General features: G+C 45.6%; 8 protein-coding genes across 8 annotated transcripts; 3 read left to right on the forward strand and 5 right to left on the reverse strand.

The window, feature by feature from the left end:
* Nucleotides 1–1,350: 1,350 nt before the first annotated feature.
* Nucleotides 1,351–4,873, forward strand: SAMD00019534_125060 (hypothetical protein; the record flags this gene model as incomplete). The annotated part of the gene is made up of 3 exons (XM_012892256.1): nt 1,351–3,318; nt 3,393–3,520; nt 3,589–4,873. The coding sequence occupies 3 exons, from the start codon at nt 1,351–1,353 to the stop codon at nt 4,871–4,873; spliced, it is 3,381 nt and encodes a 1,126-aa protein (XP_012747710.1).
* An 841-nt stretch (nt 4,874–5,714) lies between these two features.
* Nucleotides 5,715–6,182, forward strand: SAMD00019534_125070 (hypothetical protein; the record flags this gene model as incomplete). Its single annotated transcript, XM_012892257.1, has 2 exons — nt 5,715–5,926; nt 5,993–6,182. Coding segments are annotated over 2 exons (402 nt in total), but the record flags the coding sequence as incomplete, so codon positions are not given.
* A 112-nt stretch (nt 6,183–6,294) lies between these two features.
* SAMD00019534_125080 (hypothetical protein) lies at nt 6,295–8,007 on the reverse strand (the record flags this gene model as incomplete). Its single annotated transcript, XM_012892258.1, has 4 exons — nt 6,295–6,909; nt 6,990–7,067; nt 7,137–7,834; nt 7,923–8,007. Coding segments are annotated over 4 exons (1,476 nt in total), but the record flags the coding sequence as incomplete, so codon positions are not given.
* Nucleotides 8,008–11,971: 3,964 nt separating this feature from the next.
* Nucleotides 11,972–14,638, forward strand: SAMD00019534_125090 (hypothetical protein; the record flags this gene model as incomplete). Its single annotated transcript, XM_012892259.1, has 2 exons — nt 11,972–14,449; nt 14,528–14,638. The coding sequence occupies 2 exons, from the start codon at nt 11,972–11,974 to the stop codon at nt 14,636–14,638; spliced, it is 2,589 nt and encodes an 862-aa protein (XP_012747713.1).
* Nucleotides 14,639–14,807: 169 nt separating this feature from the next.
* SAMD00019534_125100 (hypothetical protein) lies at nt 14,808–16,049 on the reverse strand (the record flags this gene model as incomplete). Its single annotated transcript, XM_012892260.1, has 1 exon — nt 14,808–16,049. The coding sequence occupies one exon, from the start codon at nt 16,047–16,049 to the stop codon at nt 14,808–14,810; it is 1,242 nt and encodes a 413-aa protein (XP_012747714.1).
* A 2,404-nt stretch (nt 16,050–18,453) lies between these two features.
* SAMD00019534_125110 (hypothetical protein) lies at nt 18,454–20,034 on the reverse strand (the record flags this gene model as incomplete). The annotated part of the gene is made up of 2 exons (XM_012892261.1): nt 18,454–18,640; nt 18,725–20,034. 2 exons carry the CDS (start codon nt 20,032–20,034, stop codon nt 18,454–18,456), a joined length of 1,497 nt encoding a protein of 498 aa, XP_012747715.1.
* Nucleotides 20,035–20,637: 603 nt separating this feature from the next.
* SAMD00019534_125120 (hypothetical protein) lies at nt 20,638–22,824 on the reverse strand (the record flags this gene model as incomplete). Its single annotated transcript, XM_012892262.1, has 2 exons — nt 20,638–22,509; nt 22,618–22,824. 2 exons carry the CDS (start codon nt 22,822–22,824, stop codon nt 20,638–20,640), a joined length of 2,079 nt encoding a protein of 692 aa, XP_012747716.1.
* An 819-nt stretch (nt 22,825–23,643) lies between these two features.
* Nucleotides 23,644–23,976, reverse strand: SAMD00019534_125130 (hypothetical protein; the record flags this gene model as incomplete). The annotated part of the gene is made up of 1 exon (XM_012892263.1): nt 23,644–23,976. The coding sequence occupies one exon, from the start codon at nt 23,974–23,976 to the stop codon at nt 23,644–23,646; it is 333 nt and encodes a 110-aa protein (XP_012747717.1).
* Nucleotides 23,977–25,136: the final 1,160 nt, after the last annotated feature.

The following is a 25,136-nucleotide window of genomic DNA, read 5'->3' on the forward strand; positions in this document are numbered from 1 at the left end:
GTAAGTAGTGGGTAGTGCACCACATGTATCATTACAAATAAATAAGAATGAATGAATGAATGAGAGTGAATGAATAACAATGAATGACAATGACTAAGATTAATGAATGAAAGAATGAGTGATTACAACACCCCAGTACAGTACCCGATCAAAACAACAGATCGAGATCAATTAAAATAAAAATCTAGATATAACCAGGTCAGTGGGTAGGCTAGATACGAGTCTTAGTCTACCGGATTGGATAAGATCAAAACCGAGTCTAAACCGGTATTCAATCAAAAAATTTTTCCCGGTCTACCGACCGGGAGATTTTCCTCAAACCGTAACCGTACCGACCGGATTCCGTACTCTGTGTCACTGATTGCGGTATATCCACTACATAGAAGGGGTGATTGTAGAATGATACCTTTAAACTTGTGATTGACGAGGGAATTTGAACAGTCTGTGGCGTACCATAGTGCATTATGAAGCATGCATCTGCATTTGGTGGTGGTATATAAGTACGACCGCAATTTGTTAGGTGTCGAAATGTTCTCGGATTGTGTTGACCGCTTGATAAGGTTTGAAGCTTCAGTGATGGTTCTATGCTCTTATAAAACATAAATATGTTTCTGCTCGTGAGGAGAAAACATATTATGTCAATATAATCAAGCTTCGAAACTATGTTTCTTAATATATAAACAGGCAACATGTTGTATTTGTTGGTTAAAGTGAAATGTAATGTGTTGAACAAAAACAAAAGAAAGAAAAACAAGTTGCAACTTATTCCCTTTTTAAAAGGGTTTTGTCTTCACGTCATCAAATTAGTTGTTGTAATAATTAGACAGAGTGATAGAGAGAGAGAGAGAGAGAGAGGAGATGTATACAAGAAGTTATAATAATGTTATAAATAATCAATCGGGAGTACAGGTTGGAGGAGTGATTGATTCAGTGGAGATTGATCAATGTTACTCATTGATATCACCAAAGAAACAAGATAGTAATACTATACGTTGGATATCAAAGGAACAATATGTTAGGAATGATATAACATGTCAATATCCTCAATGTACATTATGTCAATTCAACTCATTATCAATCTCAACATCATCAACATCATCAAAATCATCTAAATCATCATCGACAACATCATCGAATGTTGTAATAATACCAGATATTGATACAGTTAGAGATTATATGGAGTTGTTTGAGTTACAAGAAGTAATGGAGTATCATGTGTTGGTTATATTTGAGACTGTTTATAGACATGTACAATATCATTGTGGTCCAAAGTTCTTTGAGCGACTAAAGTCAATGATCAACACTCAAAGACAACACGGTCATGGACATGTATTATACTTCTCCAACGAGATGGCTCAACAGACATCAATCGAGCGCGATCATACTACAAACGAGTCACTGACAGACTTTGTCGAGAGACGTCTACTGCACTCGGCTCATTGGTACGCATCACACTTGCACTCACTGGCCTTGCCCCCAAGTCACATCATCTTCCTCTCAAACAATGGCAACGTCGACACAATCAAAGGACCACTGGAGACTATGAGCGTTGGTCAATACTCTGAGAGATTCATCAAGACTAGATCATCATTCGCTTGGGAGTTGTATGAATCGTTGGCCATCGCGGTGAAGGAGAAGGCTGATCAGCAGGCGAGCGAGGCCGCTGCATCGTCGTTGGAGGGAGGGGAGGGCAAGGGTTCATTGTATGATCGATACTGGAACGACGACACACTTCAAGCCGAGATCAAGTCTGGCAACATCATTTCTGGCAAGATCCACATCAATCAATTCAATCGTGATGAGGCCTTTGTGAAGTTGCCACAGAACAGTGTGGCCAGCACAAAGGCTACGTCGGCCAATGACAAGGTGCTCATTGTTGGCCGAGCCAATATCAACAGAGCGATACATGGCGATAAGGTTGGCGTTGTCTTGCTGCCCGAGTCTCAATGGATAGCATCAGATGACAACACTGGACTGGCACTCGATCAGAATGACATGGATGATGAGCTCAGAGAGGAGGTGCAGGTGCAGGATGAGGGTGCCGTTTCAAACACATCGTCGCTATCACTATCATCACGGAAGGCAACGTCAACCAAGTACACAATGACGGGCAAGGTAGTTGGCATCATTCAGAGGAACTGGCGTGACTATGTGGCAACGATCGAGGCCAGGGCATCACTTCAATCAAACTATGTGTTTGTGGTGCCGCTCGACTCGCGTCTGCCACTGATCAGAGTGCCGACAAAGAACAGCGCAAACTTTGTTGGACGACGTATTGTGGTGAGGATCGACAACTGGGACATCAACTCAAACAATCCAACTGGCCACTTTGTTCAGGTACTGGGCGAGTCTAACAACCTCGAGACTGAGCTCAAGTCATTGATGTTGGAGCACGACGTGTCGATCAAGACGTGGTCCAAACAGATCGCCGACTCGTTGCCAGTTTCGAGCAAGGACGCGCCCTGGCAGATCCCCGCCGAGGAGACAGCATATCGAAGGACGATCGCCCACCATCGAACAATGAGTATCGACCCGTTGGGCAGCAAAGACATTGATGATGCCATATCCGTGGGATACTTGACAGGTCGTTCAGGCAACATGGTGGAGATTGGAGTGCACATTGCCGATGTCAGCCACTTTGTGCGAGAGGGCTCACCCTTGGACCAGGAAGCGAGACGACGTGGCACCACGATATATCTGCCCGATCGCCGCTTCGACATGTTGCCCGCCGTGCTCAGTGAGGATGTATGTTCGCTTCGAGGTGGCTTCCCAAGATGCGCCATGTCTGTCATTTGGACGTTCGACCTGTCCACGATGACCATCACCGACACATGGTTTGGCCGCACAATCATTCACTCGTGTGCAGAGATGCACTATCAACTTGCACAGGACATCATCGATGGAAAGGTGGTCGAGGGCAAGGATCGCGACGAGGACGTCACCAATGGTGGCAAGAACGCAGGCTACCGCCACAGATTGTATAACAATGTCAAGATCGCCGAGCTCAAGAAGGACCTGCTGACGCTGCGCCAAGTGTTCCGACATCTGAGTGCACAGCGTGCCAAGATTGGTGCATTGGATCTCGAGAGCATTGAGGTGCGCTTCCAATTCAACTCGGATGACACTAGCAAGCCGGACAAGATCGTGCTCAAGTCCGATCTAGAAGTTCACTCATTGGTCGCAGAGTTCATGATTCTTGCCAATGCATCAGTTGGCACCAGGATACACGCCTTCTATTCTGGCTCAGCACTTCTACGTCGTCATCCAATGCCCAACAATCTAGGATTCGAAGCGATTAGACCTTTGTTTGACTTATGTGTATGTCATGTCCACTCACTCAATCACTAGATCATTCAATCAATCAACATACTTACATGCATCCAACCACGCAGGGCTTCGATCTAAACACAAAGACTAACAAGGACCTGGCAACATCACTTCAGAATGCGGTCAAGAAGGAAGACCCATTTATCAATACTATCCTAAAGCTAAAGACAGTCAACATCCTATCAGAGGCCATGTATGTTTGATCGATCAATCAATCACTTAATGGAATGACTCCACTCACTCACGCACATTCATTCACAGATACTTCTCAACTGGATCACTCAATGTTGCAGAGTACTACCATTATGGTCTGGCCTTGGATAAATATACACACTTTACATCACCAATCAGAAGATATGCTGATATTATTGTACACAGACAGTTGTGGGACGCGATAAACAGTCGTAGGAACGATGTCTACACTGATCACTCAATGTCAAAGCTGGCCGACCATCTCAATCTTCGTCATCGAGCATCAAAGACACTGCAACGTGAGGCTACACAGATGTTCCAGAGTCTCTACTTCCGCATCAGGCCAAAGCAATCAGTTGAGGCCATCGTAACAGACGTACGATCGAATGCAGTCATTGTCTATGTGCCAGAGTATGGACTGCGCGAGAGGATCTATTTGTTGGACAAGGAGCGCAAGGCGATACCACCTAGCAATGATCCATTGTTTGGATCGTCACAATCGATCACTGACGTCAAGTTCAACGAGACCAACGTCGACTACACATTCAACAATGGTACACATCATCAACTGTTGGTATTTGACCATGTACTCGTGGACATACTCACTGAGGACAATGAGTATCGATTGCCACCGGTCAAGCTACGCCTGGTCAGTACCCTTCAGAGCACAATGAAGAACAGGTCAATCAAGAGCGAGATGAAGTCCAAAAAGAATCTGGTGGATGATATCAAGGCGACCGAGCTTGAGCAAGCCACTTCCAATACCAATACCAATGCCACCACCGAGTCAAACACAGGCGTCGGCGGCGTATATGGAGAGATCAATGCCATGAAGTCCTTTGCAAAGAATGATGGTGGATCTTTGGCCGATGGATATAATGCCTTGGAGCCCAGCACATATGATCTACTGATGAATATCAAGCAGGTGGAGGGTGCGACCTTGCTGGAGATGAATGGATCACGTATCAGCTATGGCAAAGGAAGAGGAGGAGGAAGCGGCAGCAGCAACAGCACCCAGGGGGTGACCAGGCTGTGGTCCATGTCAGACAGCCAAACCAAAGACTATAGGACCAGGTCAGACAGATATATCCGCGATGCAATTAGTAAGAAGTATAAGCAACAACAACAACAACAACAATTATCAACAAAGATCAACAACAACAATAATGGCGAAGACAATTACGATGATGGTGAAGATTACCAATCATTGATGGATGGGGAGGATGGTTATGAGAAGATCGCACCAGTGTCCTCTGCCCAAGACAAGTATAAGGACATGATAAACAGGGCCGAGCAGAGCTTCGCCAAGGTGCAACGGGACCTTGCAAAGAGCAAAGTGACATGGAATAAATAAATAGGATGTGTGTATTGATGACCACTTGGCTGGAACGTTCCAACGAACTGTCGGATGTAACAAGCAAACGATCATGATCATTCACTTCAGTGATAGCCCACAAAACAGTTAAGTTCGCAACGAACACACTTAGATATTTTCGAAAGAAGATTAATCGTCTTTTTTGGTCTTAGACCCATGGGACTGAGCCAGCCAGTGTGTGATGGGTCTTCATCATCACCTTTGGAGAGATTAGATTAGTAAGTTTGGGGAATGGTTGGTCACCAACCTTTCATTCAACAATTCATTCATACATTAGATACATAGATACATACAGATAAAGAAAAAGATAATGATGTTGATGAAATATTTGATTGTTATTCTCTATTCATTGTTTATGATTCTGAGAGTGGAGTCGGCAACACAAAGCCCAATACCACCACCAACATGTTCCTATACATCAGCAGCTCAAGGTCAAACATACGACTTTACAAAACTWAACAAAGTATGTATAATTCTATTATTTGATCGATCTATAAACAAATACTAACCTCGGACGATCCAATCAATCAACAGCATTGACTGGACGGCCACTGGAGCCTCTAAAACAACCTATCATGTGAACATTTGTGGACCAAGTCTATACTGTGACAACACAACTATTGTAAACAAGCCAGTATCTGTTTGTGGAAACAAAGGTCAATGGTACTCATTTGGAAGCTCTGATCTCATGGCCATTCAACCAAGAGGTAAACCCAAATCACTCAATCATTCAATCACTCCAACTCACTCCAACTCACTCGCACTTTCTCACATACACCCAATCAATCAATCAATCAATCAATCAGGTGATGGAAAGGAAGGAGCTATCGTCTATTACAACTCAAAAAGTCAGTGCAATGTTAACTCTGTTAGACAGACTTATGTTGCCATTGAATGCACTGGAGTTGATAGGATGGTCAGTGTTAATGAGGTTGGAGGATGCACTCTCAACTTCACAATGACTGCAGCATGTGGTAGCCACATGCATCCACACAGCTCAGGCATTGGAGGTGGATGGATATTCATCATAATGTATGTCGCACTCTAATCAGTTGACATCAATCAACATACTAATACAATTCAATCAAATCAATATAGTCTGTTCTCAAGTATAGTTGCTTATATTATGTTTGGAATGTTGTTCAATTGGAAGGTCAGGAAACAAGAGACTCTTTTCCCGAACGTCGGTTTCTGGAAGAACTTTGGCTCATTGTTATCGGATGGTGTTCTTTACATCCGAGGCAAGGTATCTGGAACAGAGTACAGAGGTCAGGCATACCAACAAGTACCATAATCCAATCTAATAATATAATAGGGCCTGCCCAACTAACTAGTTGGGCTTGGTAATCATTTTGTTCTATCTTGTAAATATGATGGTGTTATATTATATTATATTATTATTGATGTCCAAAGTTAAAGCTAAAGGTCTGTCCACCAGGGAATCCAAAGCCGAATGGGAAGCCTTGGCCATGCTGTTGCTGATGTTGCTGTTGTCCGTCGACATCCTCGCCACGATCGTACTTGTCGCGCTTCTCTGGATCGGACAGCACACTGTACGCCTCGACAATGTCCACAAACTTCTGCTTGGCCTCTTCTGATTGGTTGTCGGCCTTGTCTGGATGGTGCTTTCTGGCCAGGCTCTTGTAGTGCTTCTTGATGTCTGCGGCCGACGCCGACTTGTCAATGCCCATGATCTTGTAGTAGTCCTTTCGCGAGGCCATCTTTTGCTTCTGCTGTGCACGACGAATTCCATCGTGGATCGCACCGTCGTTTGGTCGCAGTTGGTTTGCCTTTTGGAAGTCGGCCAACGCACGGTCGTGCTCGTCCAAGTACATAAAGGCCTCTCCTCTATTGTAGAATGCATCGGCATTCTCCTCCATCTCTATCAACTTTGTACAGGCCTTTACCGATTCCTGTGCCTTCCTCAACTTCAACAGAGCCTTACACTTTAGTAATAACAATGGTGATGTGTATAAAGGATTGTTGGACTCTATTTCCAAGGCAGTGTCGGCTTCCTAATTATCATTCATTCGTTGATTGATTGATCGTTGGTCAGATTGAGAGAGCATGGGGGAGAGAGGGATGGATTACTTACTCGCAGTGATTCATCAAACCTGTTCTGACTGAAATACTCATTGGCTTTGGTACTTGATTGATCAAACTTGTTTATGTTCTGATGGTAATGAATGGAGTTTGTTAGTGTACTTGTCGTCTCAATGTATCGTTCAATTCAAATGATTACCTTTAACTGATTCTTTGCCTTCTCATTGTCTGGATCAAAGTTGAGTGCATCCTTTAGGTATTTGATGGCGGCCTCCTTCTCACCGATGGAGAAGAATGCTCTTGAACGCCAGTAGAGTGCTTCAGTGTTGGAACCTTCGGATTTCAATACACTGGAAGTGTCTTCGATAGTCTTTCTATAGTCGCCAGTAAAGAATGAAGCCTCAGCGCGCATGAGCTTGAGCTCTTTGATCTCGCTGGCCGCCTCCAGGACCTGATTGATATGAGGGATTGCTTCGGCATACTGTTGCTTCTCCATCAGACTGCGCACGGTTGTCAATCGCTGTGAAACCTTGCTGATAATGTCCATCTGTTTGATGGCCTCGGCATTGTTTGGCTTTGCCTTGAGGATGATGCCATACTCCTCCTTGGCCTGCTCGAAGCGACCCAATGACGTCAGGATCTTGGCCTTCTTGTTCTTGGCATGAATGTTGTCTGGATTGTATTGCAATGCCCTGTTTACATCGGATAAGGCCATTGTGTACCTATGTTTCGCCTGATATATTCCGGCGCGTTTAAACAACAAACCGGTCAAAGAAGATACATCACTCTCTGAAGCATCTCCAATCCTATCTATTGCCAACGTATATTTCTCCAACGATGAATCGAATTTACTCTGTTTAAAGAAATTATCTCCTTCCTTTATCAATTCCTCAATATCTTTATTATTGTTATGATTGAAGTGAGTCAGTATATCTTATCTTTATCTTTATCTTATCTTTATCTCTTATCTTTATCTCTAACGTACCTGTTGATATTGATTGTACTTGAATTGTGAACATGAATAACAATAATAATAAGAGTATATGTAGTGATTGATATTGTCTTATCATTGTTGATTGTTTGTTTGTGTTGTGTTGTTATACAAGTGACATTAATGTTATAATTGAACAAACAATAATGACTTGCAGATCTTATTGAGTTTGATGACGAGGCGAAGGATGTTGAGTGTGGGGGTGACGATGCAAAGTGTCTCCTGTGTGATAACGTTACATAACACACTTCAAAAAGACGAGTGATTCAATGACCTTGTATCGATAGATGACCGAATGAATGATCAATCACTCACTCATCTATTACAACAACAACATATAATATATAATATAATGAATAGAAGAAGATTAAAAAACAAAGATGATGGTATCAAATTACCAAGATCATTGACAAAGGAGATTGAACAACAACAAGGTGAAGAACCTAATGATGTTAGATTCAAGTCGTTGGCAATGAGAAAGAATAGGAAGAAGGATAGACAACGTGAGAGAGATAACAAGAAGAAGAGAAGAGAGCATTACTTTCAAGCAAGGGTATAGTATAGTGTATACAACATCATCAACAACAACTTCAACAATGCATTGACTAACAATGAATGACCACTTTAAAGAATGAACGTCATATGAAACCAGAGACTTTAAAGAGAAAGGAAGAAGAGAAACAAAATGAGTTGTTAAAGAAGAAGGTAAAGAAGGAACAATTACAACAACAAAGATTGAAGGAACAAGAACAGAGGTTAAAGATGGAACAACAGAGACAGGAGAGACAAAAGAGACATAGTGGAGGAGAGCAGAATGATATAAAGATGATGACGGAGGATGAGAAGAAGAGAATATTCCTCAAGTCTATTGGTCAGAATATGGATAGTTTTGGCACTGCTGAGGACAAGGAGATCAAGTATCTAGAGTCAAAGCTCAAGGTGAACAAGAAGAAGGCTGATGTATCCACTGCGTTCAAGGAGGATGGTTTGGACTGTATGTATAATGTTATGTCACGAGAAGTACCATTCACTCACTCTATCAATCAATCAATTATAGTGCTGTTCAAACCAACGAAGAAGGTTGAGCATCAGGCTGAGGAAGAGGAAGAGGAAGAGGAGTCTGGTGATGAAGATGATGAGATGGAACAAAGTGATGATGATGATAACTTTGGTCTTGGTGACAGCGGAGATGAGGATATGGACTACCAATCTGGTGAGATGGATGATGAAGATGATGTCGTTGACGACGACGACAATGACGACAATGTTGACCAAGATGATGATGAAGAGTTGGAGGAGGAGGAAGAGTTGGAAGAGGATAACGAAGAGGATGATGACTATGAGGATGAACAAGAACAACCAACATTGCTGCGGAATACCAAACCAATCAAGACAAAGGAGGATATATATGGAAGAATAATCAATGAGAAGACTGGAGAGATTATAAAGGATAACAAAGGTGTTGGAACCGAAGGACTTGGCAAATATGTTCCTCCACATCTCAGAACTGCCGCAAACTCAACATCAACCCCAAACCCAACAACAAGCGCAAACTCAACAAACACCACTCCAACCTCGACCATCAATTCATCTAAGAAAGTCTCGACTGCCAACACTGAGACCATTACATTGAGTGCAGATGACCTGGCACTAAAGAAGAAGATCAATGGTCTTCTCAACAAGCTGGCAACAAACAACTTTCACGTGATATACTCTGACATCAATGAGCTCTTCAATGATAAGCCAAGGAATAGTATGTTTGTCCCTGATCAATCAATCAATCAATCAATCATCCAATCCTAACAATCCATCAATCATTCAATCATACATAGTCGTCAAACATATAGTGTCGGATATAGTACTGCGGAATTGTTCGGATAATGAACAGGTGGTTCACTCGATTATACATGCAAGCACGGCATTGATCGCCGCAATACATGGTGGCATTGGTACGGACATTGGAGGATACTTCATCGAGGAGTTGTTCAAGAGATATCAGAGCTCATACCCTGATGGATCAGTCCACACCATCTCCAACCTACTACTTGTAATCATACATCTCTACAACTTCCAAGTACTTGGCAGTGTCATCATCGTGGACTTGGCCAAGCACTATCTCGAATCCTCGTCAGAACTAGACATGCAACTACTCCTTCTATTGATCCAGAGTATGTATTTTGATATAGCTGGCCCAGCCTCAGCGCGCCTCATCCCTACCATTCCACACCCCATCACATTTATATACCCATGCTCACTCTCGCTCAACAGATGCTGGATATCAACTTAGAGGAGAAGACCCAACTGCTTTGAAGGATATCATTTTGATGGTGCAGAAGAAGCAGGCAGAGGTCAGATCAGAGACTGGCGATAAGGTGACAAAGTTAAGTTTCTTTATGGAGACAATGACCAATCTCAAGAACAACAAGATCAAGAATACCAAGTTGATGGACACACTGGCTACATTGAGGAAGGCTGTGCGCTCCCTCCTCAAGGCCTCCGACACGTCACTCAATTCCAACACGATGCGCATTGGATTGAAGGACTTGGAGTCTGTGGACACTCATGGACGATGGTGGCTGGTCGGCTCGTCGTGGGCAGGCAAGGTGGGCAAGGACGGCTCGATCTCGGTGCCCAACGTCAGGAGCGCGCAGGTCAACCAGGCCAAGCAGCTCGAGGAGAAGCAGGGCTCGTTCACCAGCGAGCTATTGCAGATGGCCGCCGCCAACAGGATGACGACACCATTGCAAAAGACTCTGTTCTGCATTGTTATGTCGTCCGACGACTTTGTGGACGCATTCGAGAAGATCCTGGAGCTGCACCTCAGGGACAAGCAGGACCGCGAGGTGATACACACGATCATACACTGCTGCGTCAAGGAGAAGCAGTTCAACCCATACTACTTCCATCTGATACAGCGACTGACGACACACGATGACAACTACAAGTTCACTCTGCAGTACGACATCTGGGACAGGCTGAAGGAGCTCAAGAACCAGGCCAACTCACTGTCTTCCGTGGTCGTCCTGGCGCATCTGCTGGCACGTCTGATCGAGTGCCATATCTTCACGTTGAGCGTGCTACGCGTGGTCGACCTGGAGCGTCTGGACCCCGTGTCGATCGTGTTCTTCCGCGTGATGTTCACATACTTGCTGACGACGCCCGCCGAGCAGGAGGTGATGTCCATCTTTGAGCGACTGGCATTGATCCAACAAGAGTCCAAGCGAATGAAGAATAAGGATGACAGTCACTCTGAGAGCATCAGTCATCTGCGCAAAGGTATCAACATATTCTTTATGCATGGATTGCTTCCGTCCACCAGTCCAAAGAAAGACAAGGAGCGTGAACAACAAGACCTCCTCAAACAACGTATCAAGTCTGCCAAGCAACTACTCAAGCAGGACTACATGGAGAGTGGACTACTCTAAACGTCGAACGTTCGGTCGGTCCATCAATAAACTCAATCATTCCATCAATCCAATCAAAGTGTGTTGAGAGGGGTTGTTTGATTGGCGCCCAAACTGGAAGTTTGGAAATCAAAAGACGAGAAGTTTGATCAAATGGGCCAAATGGGTCATGTGATTGAGTTCATTCAATCAATCAAACAATCAATCACAAATGTATATATTTATATAAATAGTAGTAGTATTACCGATATAAGAATGAATGAACCACCTCCAACACAAGGACTATATTCCTCACAGACGAAACATCCTTCGCGACTACCTTTGCCTCCATCTCGGAGGCCATCAATATCATCTTCAACACCATCATCGGCGTTGTCCACTACTACCACTACTACCGCGACACCAACAACATCACTCACAAGAAAGTCAATACAACCTCAAACTCATACTCAACCCAAGACTTCAACATCAACGTCAACAGCATCATCAACAGAGTCATCATTGTTACAACAAAAGAGACGACATTCCACCACTACCACCTCAACATCAACAACAGGGAATAGAACACAACAGCAACATGTACCAGGCACACATCAGCATTACCATCAATCACAAACACATCATTCATTGTTCAATAGTATGATCGACCTGGCAACGTCTGGCGGCTCAAACAATCCAACACCATCTCCTTCACCATCACCACCCCCACCCGATGAGGTGGCCTATGTCCACAGCAACATCAACGGCAACAGCTTCTCGATGAGGTCGCGCTCACCATCCCCATCGATCACACCTCGAGTGGGTGCCAACTCCATTCACCTGCCGCCACTGATACTGGATAATCATAGCAATCAATCACTTCGCGAGGAGGTTGTCAAGGTAGTGTGCCGCTTCCGTCCTCTGTGCGAAGAGGAGTTGCAGTTGGAGGCAATGTCTGAGCGAAGGATCACAATCAACGAAGATGGCAAGACAGTGTGCATTAATAATGGCGGCATGTTCCAGGGCTTCAAGTTTAGTCACGTGTTGCAACCGACCGTCACTCAAGAGTACGTCTATCAGCTGGTGGCCGCGCCACTTCTCGACGATGTGCTCAATGGCTACAACGCGGCCATCATTGCCTATGGCCCACATTGGTCGGGCAAGACCTACACTATGCAGGGATACACAGCAGACGACATAATGGGACCAAGTTCTTCGAAAATGACGACGGAGGAAGCTCAGCGCGACGACCTGTGGGGCCTCATCCCACGCGTTATGCGTGCACTCCTCGCGCGCAGCGTGGACATAGACGACCATAGACACGTGCACCGCATTGGAGTGTCCTATGTCGAGGTGAGCCAGGAGCGTGTACGCGACCTGCTCTCTGAGGAGAGAAAGGCCGACCTGGACCTGCGCCTCGTCGACCAGGGCTTCACAGTGCCTGACGCGATACAGGTGAATGTGACGCGCATGGAACAGGTACTGGAGCTGCACAAGCTGGCTAATGAGCGATCATTGGACACAAAGGGCCACGTTCTATTCCTCGTGACGATCACACGCGAGGACCTCGACACGGGCAGTCTCACCACGTCATTGTTCTACATGGTGGATCTGAGCGGCAGCGAGGCCAAGTCCATCTCTGACGAGGCCAAGTCCATCAATCAATCACTGTACGCGCTGGGCGGCGTCATTGAGGACATCTCCAAGCGCGCCAAACATGTGCGATATCGCGACAGTAAGCTCACACAGCTGCTACAGAACTGTTTGGGCGGCAACTCCAAGACTTGTCTCATTGTCAACTGCTCTAGCTCCAACCACGAGAGCGTGGTGCGTGACACGGTGGCCTCGCTTCACTTTGGCGAGCGCACTCAATCCGTGCGTAACCAACCGCTCATCAACAGCGAGATGACCTCGCAGCACATGAAGATCGTGATCCACTCACTCAAGAGCGAGATCTCTGGCCTCAAGCAGGTGATCGACACGGCAGGTGGCGGCGGGCTCACCTCCAGCCAGATTTCATCGCACATTCTCCGCTTACAAATGCAGATTGAGGAGTGTCGACGCAACGAGGGCAAGCTGCAAGAGGTGGTCACGGCGCTGGAAGAGGAGGCACGCGAGCGCGAGAAGACGGCCATGTCAATGCGCGAAATGTTCCAGAGCAAGGAGAGGGATCTGGCACGCCTGGAGGCAGAGCGCGGCAGGCTGCAGCAGCAACACAGCGAAGCGATGGCCATGTTGGCCACGCGAAACAATCGAATTAGCGAGTTGGAAAAGGCAGTGCACGCCGTGGACGAATGGAAGATACGCTACAGCGCGGTGCAGGAGCTGCTAACCAACAACGAGCAGTACGTCAAGACGTTGGAGAACCAAAAGTCCAAGTGGAAGAACAAGTGCGACGACCTGCAGACTCAGATTTCGCGACTAAAGGACAACTCCCACAACGATTCGGCGCTGAGCGAGTTGGCCGAGCAGTGGCGCGAGCGATGCGAGACTCTGGAGCTCAAGCTTCAGCACTACAAGGAGGTCGAGAACAACCTGCAGAGCGAGCTGTGTAAGCTGCGCGATCAGCTCAAGCACCAGACCGACATGCTGGGCAGTCTGTCGTCGCACATGGACGAGCTGCGCCAGCGCATGGAGATTGAATTCCCCGCCATCACCAACATTGTAAATAGCCAGACCAGTACTCTGGAGTCGCTCTCGACGTCGTTTGCCTCGTCGTCGTCGGCGTCGTCGCCGCCACTGCAGGCGCAACAACTACCACCACCATCACACGAACCACAGAACCATCTGCTACTTCAAACAATGCGACGCATGGAGGATATCTTTGAGAAGATCTCTGAGCAACAACAGGAGCAAAGTAGCAGTATTCAATCATTCATTCAAACATTCGATCAGACCACCTTCACTGGCAAGCTTCTCAAGGAATTGGACGCCGACCAACAGGTTCAATTCCATCAACTAATGTCTGGCGCTGGTGGCAGTGATAGTGGAACAAGCAGTAGTAGCAATAGTGGCATTGGTGGCAACAATCCATTAAGTAGATCACATTCCATTCCATCACTTTCAGCATCCACGGAATCACTCTTTGGACCTGTTTCCAAACCGGACACTCACTCAACTATATATCTACTTTGTAAAGTATGTATTGTGCTCACTCAATATTCAATCAATCAATCAATCAAAGACTGACCATCCATTCAATCAATCACTTTCCAGAATTTCATAACATTGATGTTTGTGTTGCTCCTTGTGTTTATAATGATGGTTTGTGTTGGTAAGACGATACAGAATGACCATCATGCACTGAGGCTCAACTCATTAAGTTAATAATAACAAAAAAAGGACAAATAATATATAATAATATTATTATTAATTAATTAATTATCCGGACTCTGAACAACTCCTCGATAAAGTATCCTCCATTGCATGGATAATCCAATGAACCACCTGCACTTCGAGGGCTACTACTCACAATTCCACCAATTGATAGTTGGTATTAACTGTGGGAGAGAGTGTAGGGGGCCACCATATCCTGGAGTTGCCCTCCAAAGTGACATGACACGTTGGTCAAGTGAACAGACATCCCATCGAGGTAGTACCTGACTGACTTTCGTCGTTCCTCAGGGTTGTTGGCATGGAGGATCATCTTGTTGCGGAAGTTGGTATAGGTTCTGTTGGTCAGTCCATACCGAGGAGCATATACTGCAGGCATCTCTTCATTTGTGAGATCTGGCAATGTGACCAACATCTCCATGATAATGCACTCTCCAGGAAGGTAGCCGGGCAAAGACACTTCGTCTTCCGAGACGATATTATTCATGAAATGGTTGTGTACATTGATCAGGTGATCTGCATGAGCCTGTACAACGTTGTATGGAGTGTTATACTCTGTATAATTTACATCAAGCATGGCGACCAACAACTTGCCAAGAACTGCGTCGACAGGAACCAGTCCATTATAGTCCCCGATGCGCGGCAACTTCTCGCCATAGTTCTTCATGCCCGCAGCGTACTTAAAAGCATGTCTAAACCCAGACGAGAAGGAGACAAAGGGGGTGCCGGTGACATCATCGAGGGTTTGGAAGATGAGGGGGTTCTGCTGTCTCATAATGTTTCCATCGTTAAACAGTGTGACATCGTTAGAGTACATCTCTTGGAGACAATGGCGATGGGACGCATAGTTCCTTCCATTGGCACTCTGGTAAGGTAGATTATTATCCAAGTCTTGGATCGTATCGAGCATATTGTCACCCCTGTTGAACAAATCTTGACCCTCTCGGTCGTCGTAATCAATGCCAGTGAACAGATGACAGTCGCTCGAAAAGATAGGGAATCCGACATGCTGAAGTTCACTGATGATAGAGATCGGTGATGCTGTAAATGGTATCGTTGACCTGCCAGTGTTCGCTGCGAGTGCTCGTAAGACAAGTTGGTTCTCCTTCACAGGCGTGGTATATCGTGGGTCGCTCATCACCATGTGTTCCTCCATCGCCTTCTTGATCGATGGTATGAACTTGATGATCTTCTTTATCGACCCAGACAAGATTCCAAGTGCCTTGAGTTCATCCTCCGTGTAGTCACAGAACACTTCTGCGTTCACCTCTTGTTTCTTCAGCACCTTGGCCGTATGTTCGCCAAACAGACTAATGGACCACTCGTAGAAGTCGTCGTCTGTCCATTGACAGAAGGTGCTATAGTTATAGTCTCTCTCTAATGCTCGCTTGTTTATTCCTGACATTATGAATTATGTGTAATGTATTATGTGTTGTTATTATTATATACATTATCTTTTTATGTATCTGTCCTGTGATGTCAACAATAAGGTGATGGTCTCACCAAGACACTTTAAATTCATTCGAAAAGTGGCGCGCTAAAAAAGGCGTGGCAGTAGTTCATCAAATTTGGTTTTGGTTGCCACTTGTTGTGGGAAAACAGTACACAGCAAGGCGACAGAGGGTACCAACTTCATTGGCTAATCTGTGGTTGAAACTTGGTAAGGAAAAGACTCTCAGTGCGTTGTCGTCCTTTAACATGAGCATCATGTGGATTCTTTGGATGAGAATGTCCTTTTCTGGGGTGGTGGTGCTCCCCATAGGATCAATAGGGGGTGAGGGTGGAGTTTCCCTGCCAACCTCTGTCCCTTGATGATATGGCAGGTTGTTCTTGTTGTAAAGGCTTTGCCTGTTGATATGGAGTTTGTTGCGAAGATCGGCATTGGCAAGTACCGCAAAGCTTGATGAACTTTTACGGACCCTTAGGACATCAAAAAAGATATATCCCCCATATCACCATGCAAGCGGAGTGACCTAGTCAAGTAGATGGTTGGTGGGAACAGAGTGGACAGACACAGCCCATATGGAAGGGAAAGGAGGTGATTCCAATAATGTTGTCCTTGTCTGTCCCATAAATGAACAATTCTATTCAAAAGTGCTATACATATATGTCGATTGCTTTGATTTCAAATCAAGCGGGTATACTTATAACTTTATACAACTATCAATGGGGGGACACATGAGGCCCCTTGAGGGGCCGATAGGGGGTTTACTGTTCAGTTTGTGTTTGCATGCTTCCGATCGTCGATCGCTCGCTCCGCAATGCTCCGCTCCTCCTCCAAAAAAACCGAAACGAGTGATACAGTTACTATCTGTTGCTCGATCACTCAATCTAGCAAAGTCAATACATCAACTCTCAATCAACAACAGCAGTACTCAGGTGAGTGCCCTGTCACAGATTACAATGGGAGCGGAGTCATTCTTCGCAAGGTATGGCCCGATCAATGATCGTGCGCCACCCTCATCGCAGTCATCATACGACGTGCGAATCTTCTACCCTGGCGCAGCGCTGCTGCCAGAGGACTACATGAAAGGTCTGCGCTTGCACATGCGTGATCGTGTGACGAGAGTCTGCGACATGGTGATGTACAAACGATGGAGGACACAACTCTGAGATGTCGGTCGGCTTGGTACGGGCGCCGTCGTCCTTGGTGGCCACAAACGTCATCCAAGGCGACGCCTCCAGCTTGGAAACACAACCAGCCAGTATGTCATATATCAACTTATAATATGTTTTATTAGTTGTCGATGGCTGGAGGAGGAGGAGGAGCGGAGCATTGCGGAGCGAGCGATCGACGATCGGAAGCCAAAGACAACGCATCTGTCAGTCAATCAAATACAAAATACAACATTATTTGTTTATAGGTCCACACAGATAGACACATACATCGCCTCACGCACGATAGAATCCTCTGTAATCCTTGTTGATCTTTATATTGATTGTGAATTCTTGTAACTGTGGTGGCAGTAGTGGAACCAACTCTTCTTCCAATTCATCAAAGTCAATGTCCTCGGCATCCAAAAAAAGCTGGGGATTGATTGTTCTGTTCTGTCTATTCTTCTGTTCAATATTCCTGTGCATGATATGATCACTCTGTATCGTTCATCTTGCTGGCTTGGCTTCGAGTTATCATTTTCATTGCCCCATTATTCCTACCCTTCTTCTTACTCTTCCTCGCATGTTTGATGAATTCCTTCGCTTGTCTCTCGGCATTCTTAGTGCTCGGGGCTGTGCCATTCTTCTTTCCATCCATATCTGTATCCACCACATGGACAGTGTCCTCTTTTTCCTCCACTAGTTGTGGCGATCGTATTCTCTTCTTTAACAGCGAACCTTGTACTCTGGATGGTGGAGGAGGCTGATTACTATAGAAGAAGATATGCGAACCTAAGTGGGTGTCATCGATCAGGATCACATCAGAGGGTGGATTCGAAGGGTTGATTGGACGCAAGCCCTTAGATGCGCGTCGGTACAATGGCGGCAGTTCCTCTATGGCGTTGAGCATGAACATTAGCATCCTCTTCCTGTATGCTCCTTCAATGAATATAATATGGCTGTAGTTGTAGACCTGTTGATCAATAAATCTCACATTCATGGCTGTGTATGTATGCAGTAGATCCACTAGCCCCCGCATCCTGTTCGCACAGTCGAGACTAATTGAACATTCACCTTCAGCGGCGGTGGGGTCCTCACTAATAGGTGTGAATCCAGGATGGTCGTCCAAATGTTGGAAGATTTGTAGGATAGGTTGATTGTGCGTGTTGAATGTGGACCAATGTTGTTGGATGATACACAAGAGCAAGTGACTCTCAATGCATTGAGAGCAACTCGATTGTGTACAGAGTTGCTGGGCCACAGTTCAATCCATTGTTCTTGGTTGGCCAATGATGCAACTTATTGGAGCACAGGACATCAAGTTCGTCCAAGCGCATGTACTTGGATAATGATGTAGGAATATCAGTTGCCAAAGTGTCCACGTGAAGATATGACTGCGGTCTGTTCAACCTTGATAAGACTAGAAGAACTGACCAATGCTTCAATTCATTGCAATGATTGATGGGTAGGATGTGTACTTCATACTCCACACCGTATGATACTGTGGCACTATGTATGGTTGGATCCAAAAGACGTACGCATGTCGTTGGGTCGTGGATGATGATGGGAAGTTGAGGCTTGTTTGCTATAGTGATCTGAGCAGGCCGTATGTAACAATGATACATCAATGCTTGGATATAGTGAGCCATAACAGTGGTGCCAATATATCCAGAATCCCCACCAGTGCCAATGACACCCCTAAGGGATGCCAGGTCCACGGGAACCTCATCTGTCTTTACGATTGCGCTGCTAGATCTTGTATCGGCGCTGAGGCAGATGGTGTTGAGGTATATTGGACGAAAGATAAAGGAATTCGATTCTTCTTCAGACCTCTTCTGGTCGCTGTCACTCGATGTGGTCGTGGTCGATGTTGACGATTCGTACATTGACATTTCCTCTTTCTCCATGTCTACAGTATCAGCGACACTACCTATCATAGGCACACCCAGACATTCTTCGGTCGCTCGTGGGGATTGTATCGGTGATGGTAGTGTTGATGTTGATGGCGACACTACATACTTTTCGCCATAGTTAACAATGAGCTCATCACCATCATGGATATTGCAAATTGCTCGGACCATGCCTGTTGTCATGAATTGGACGTTGGCGGCTGGTTGGCCTGCACCCCCACGTGGGCCTGGTGTCGGGCAGTTGATGAACCTAGACACAGATGATAGCAACATATCACTTGCATCGACGTACACACTGGGCCTGTCTTTGGCACTTGGTATCTCCAAAGTGTACTCAGGCTGCTTGCCAACCTGTTTCAACTCGTCCTTCATTACTTTGTGCTCAGTGGGTGTCAGATTGTGGCCAGTGTACATGATTATGTGTGCTCCCTTCTCAAACACTGGACTCTTTTTGGGCTTCTTGTTGAGGCCACCGACGTAGTTATTTGCGGGTCGAGGAGTCTCGTTATAATGTATGGCAAAGAGACCGAGGCCGGCGTGTAGGATGTTGCTCGTCTTCACCTCGAGTGAGTAGCACTCACGTAGATGTTTGCTGCAGTAGGTCCAACACTTTGTCAGCGTTCCACAATGAGCCACTGTGCAGATGTTGAGTGGGCCGTGGAGGGCGACCAGCTTCTTCATCCTTTTGATAGCAACTTTGACAGAGCCATCAGTTACATTGTGCTTGCGGGCGATCATCCTATACCCATCTTGCCCAGCGAGGCTATCTGAGTGATATATGAAGTCCATGCGCTGCTTCTCAGCACTGGCCTGAGTGGAGTACGTTGGAGGGACATCCATCCAATCGGATGTCATTGGTGCAGTGGTGGTGGTTGTAGTAGTCATAAATAATTAGATAGATGTTTCCGAGTCACATATGTATTGTATAAAGTAAGAATGAACTTGCAACACGAAATACTAAATGGGTGTGAGAATTAATTGTATTTGGTTTGTTCTCGCACTTTAAATGCGGGAACATTTTAAACCCATATTGTTCCCACAGCCCACAGTATACTGCGGTAATAAATTGTATTTAGTTTAATCTCGCACTTTTTTATGCGGGAACATTTTAAACCCAGATCGTGCCCCCCCATCCATGATGTCGAGGGAATAAACTGGATTTAGTTTGTTCTCGTACATTTATACGAGGGAACATTTTAAACCAAGATTGTTCCCACAGCCCACATCATGCATTCAAGGCTTGCCCTCCATCCAAGTCAGCAGCAAGTGGACATCTTCAGGAGATGGTTTGGGGTGGCCAGAGTGACGTGGAACGATGGAGTCGAGGAGATCACAAGAATGGCCACGCAAAGGAATGGAGGGCTCTCCAAATTATGCTCGCTCATGTTGGCTTGGTTGCCAACACCAATGAAGGGGATGGATATGGCTATAAGAATAGGGAATAGAAGTCAATAATATAATATCCACCAACATAAAAACATCACAGCGTCACCGCTCTTTAATGACAATCTCGGTATTGGCGGGGATAGATGCTGTGGATACAAGGTACAATGTCTGCTTGTCATAAACACTGTTGAAGTATCCTAAAGACGTGTGTGACATTATTAAAGAGGACATGTTATGTGTAAGAAGTGACTTCGGAAGCAGTTTGCAGTTAAAGTGATGAGAACTGATGTTGGCCTGGTTACCCACGCCGACATATGGAACTGGGAGGGGCTTAAGATGTTTACGGCGCACAACATCGCCATAAACGTGCGCCAGTATATCCATTGCAGGGACGTGGGTGTGCTCTGAGAGGTACTCTGTCTCCAGCTGAGTGTAGTACGATGTCACGATCGTATTTGGCCCAATATTACCCTTGCAGAAAAGGGTCACACGTTCATCTTGGGAGACGTTTACGTATAGGCCTGGTGATCCAAGGTCGTCATAGATATAGCCATAATGATCACATCCATCCCCTGTCACCTGTTGTGTTTGGGCACTTTCGGAATGAAATGGTGTGAGCGGGGATGGGGACGAAGGAGTAGGAGTGTCTATGATTCGCGATGGCATGTGTGGATACGAGGATGTCGGCGGAGAGTCTGGGTAACGATGTGGATTAGACAAAGATGATAAGACATTGTGTGCGCTCCATTTCTCCGAAAACTTCGTCTGCAGTTTGGTTGGCACCGTCACTGAGTCCAGTGTCGCTTTGGTTGCGATCTCAATACATGCTGCCTCGCGATTTGTGTGGCTCTGCAATGCAGTGAGAATGTCCTTCAGTGCTATGTCTTTTGTGGTTTTCTTCGCATTGGAGATCCATTGTTGGTCGACACGAGTGATCCAAGATGGCCACTTCTTGTTGTCGCCATTGTGGTGTGTGTGTGTGTCCTCTTCACCATCACCACCATCTCCTTCGTCAATGCTGTGAATATATGGCTGGATGGGTGACAGCAGTGGGATGTCTGTGTGTATGTCGGGTGTCTCTCTTAAAGGCGATAGTTGGTTCATGTTGAATGACGCATAGTAGTAGCTGTATGCGTGTTGCAGTCTGCATATGATGTCGGATCTCGCGACAGTTGGCTGATCGGCCTTGAACTTGTGTATGAGTGGATGGTTATAATGTGTTGATTTGGCGTAATAGATGTTGTTGTTGGATGATGAAGAAGTGAATATTTTGTTGTTGGAGAAAAAGATGCCCTGTGCGGTGAGTGTGCGCATCAACAAAATCTCTTTAAGAAATGAGACCTGTTGTCCGTATGTGCTATTCTTGGGGCCGACATGGTCAATGAGCCTCTGTAGTAGACACGTTTTAGGCACTGGGCCATCGTAATCTCCTTTCATACGACACAGTATGCCAATTGGTCGACAGAGCGTGGCACTATTGGAGCCAATATCGAGTGATGAGCGCGAAAGTAGTCTCTGGTTGTGAGGTCCATTGCTGAATGCTGACGATTGATCCCCTCTGGCCGCCAAGTTGACGCCATATGTGTATGTGTGGCTGTATATTCCCCAATCAATGATCGTCACCGAGGGCGCGTTCTTGAGTAGGAACGTGTGGCTGATTCCGTTGAATGATATAGACAGTAACTTGGTTGCTCGGCGACTGAAGTTGACTGCGATGTTTTGAATATGGAGATCATCGTGTCTAATGTCCAAGACCTCCTGCATCGCTGTGATCTGATATATCAACATGAGAATCACCTGCCTGAGAGTATCGATCTCGAATAGCTGCGTACGCAATGCCTCCATCAACAAGATGTCCGATATCGTATGACCGCAATCCACTGTTGCTATACACGACATGTAGTAGTCGGATAAGAATGTGTATGCGGCTGTCGCATCTCCCGCGTCTACTGGGTCAAACGAAATGCACTTGCGCTATGTAGAACATGGGACCATTGTAAGATATAATAATAATAAAGTTATGTAGTATATAGTCGGATAAGTATTACTATTACTTCTTGTGGCATTGAAGGAAGGACATACGTAATGAAGGCCAAGGATATCAGCGGTGTGCAATTGGATCGGGAAATCGTGGTAGATACATCGGATGCTATTGATAAGACTGAGCGCATTGACTTCGTTGAAGTGCTGAGTGTCTAGAACAGAAGTGTATGGCGAAGCAGTTGAATATAGCTTGGAAGAGGATGATTGGGGCTGTAATAGGAAGGGTGTGTCACACACTGATGACATGAGAGCAATTGGAATTGCTCTTCAGGTATATGTTGTTCTTGTATCGTCCTCTCCGAGGTGAACAGCTGTGGAGGATTGAGATGTGGAGTTGCTTCTTCGATGATCGTTTGTATAGAACGAACTTGTATTGATAATGGTCGTCGCTTTCGGTATGGGGGATGTCACCCTCGTGAAAGCTATCCTCTCCATCGGTTCCTCCTCTGCTGACTTGTCTTTGTCCATCATCTCTGCCACTGCTCCCTGTCATTTCCGTGACAAAACCCTGTCACGATCAGTGAAACAAAATTATAAATTTGGCGCCAGCCACAACCAACCCACCACACAGGCTGTGTTGTGGCGTGCTTATGATGAGGATTTGGACACATGCGACAGCTATCAGCTATCGCGATCGGTGGCTGGCGGCCAATGTTTACGACAACAAATATAGTGGGCCGTGGAGGGCGACCAGCTTCTTCATCCTTTTGATAGCAACCTTGACAGAACCGTCGGTCACATTGTGCTTGCGGGCGATCATCCTATACCCATCTTGCCCAGCGAGGCTATCTGAGTGATATATGAAGTCCATGCGCTGCTTCTCAGCACTGGCCTGAGTGGAGTACGTTGGAGGGACATCCATCCAATCGGATGTCATTGGTGCAGTGGTGGTGGTTGTAGTAGTCATAGATAACTAGATAGATGTTTCCGAGTCACATATATGTATAATGTATAAAGAAAGAATGAACTTGCAACACGAAATACTAAATGTGTGTGAGAATTAATTGTATTTCGTTTGTTCTCGAACATTTTAAACCCAGATTGTTCCCACAGCCCACTGGTTTCTCAAGTTCGAGTTGGTGATGGTGTAGGTTCGTCGGCTGCCATCATGATCAGGAGTGCATGAACATAACCTATGGTCTTGGTGACAGTTTCTTGGGACCATTTGAATGGTCCTTCAACTGAATGGGCGAAGGTCATCCATGAAACAGTTGTCGGCGTGCGTCGCTCCAATACCCATGTCAGACCATCTGTAAGGATACCATAGACGGCTGGGATATTGCGGCCTTGATCCATGAATATGCGATGTGCTGTGCCGGCAATCTGCCTGCCACCCTTGCTAAAGTCATGGTTCTTGACCTCAACAACACAGAGGGGGATTCCCTTGATTGTGATCATGAAGTCGGCCACGCCRGCAAGGACGGAGTTTGATGGATCAAGCATTGAGTACTCTGATTTGATTGCCGCCAAGGGAKGAGTCGTGTCACGATGTCTATTGAAAAGGTCGCACGATGTGGATAGTATGATGGCAATGTGTATCTTCCTCGTCGCTTCATTCGCACAATCAATACCAGGTGTGAGTTCCAATCCACTGGCAATAACTCTATTCAATATGTTGACACACTCAGCAATTTCAACCGAGTGTGATGACAATGTTGATTGGTTGAGTTTGAGGTCAGTTGTGGGGAGCTCTGGRAGGTCGRTTTGCCTGGTTTGTATGAACGATATATATTCTCATTCTGTTTGATGGGAGTGTATATGCTGGGGTCACTCATCACCGTGTGTTCATCGATTGCATTCTTGATGGTTGTTATGAGCTTGCCGATCTTCTTTATTGATCCAGACTTGATACCAAGTAGTTTAAGTTCGCCCTCTGTGTAGTCACAGAACACATTGGCGCTTACTTCATGCTGTCTCAGAAGATCGGATGTGTCCTTGCCAAATTGAATGCGGGACCATTCGTAGAAGTCATCGTCTTGCCATTCAGTGAAGGTGATATAGTCGTCAACACCTCTCTCTCTAGTATTCGCTTTTCTCCCAACATTATATATTATATGCAATGTATGTTTTATTTGTACATATCTTTGTATCTATCCTGTTGATGCTAGCTAGCAATAGAGAATATGATCTCCCCCTCCCAAATAAAGGACTTGTGTATGAGTGAGTGCCAGGTCTCGCTAACATAGTCTTCGCGCCAAAAAAAGTTGTGAAAATGGTGATTCCGTCGAATCTTCATGTTTGATCATTATGGTGTGTGGTAGGTGGTGTATGAATGGTAGTTAGTTGATTACCCAAGTTCATTATATTAATTGCCAACAAAACGTCAGACTGCTTGACAGTTTGAGGTCTCTTTGATTCGGTCGCAATCTTCTTGGCGTCTAGATGTTTGGGTCGTGTCGTGTAAATGATAATTGCATGGTGTTGTGTTGCTCCACTCATCAATCATACATACTCACAAATATGGATGTGATCATATCCTCTGATGCCACACGTAGAGCCTCATATACTTTGTTCTCGAAGCGCAAGTCTGTCATAAAATAAATGCCTACATCGCGGAA

This window comes from Acytostelium subglobosum (genome assembly GCF_000787575.1).
Source record: "Acytostelium subglobosum LB1 DNA, scaffold: scaffold45, whole genome shotgun sequence".
Taxonomy (NCBI): Eukaryota; Evosea; class Eumycetozoa; order Acytosteliales; family Acytosteliaceae; genus Acytostelium; species Acytostelium subglobosum.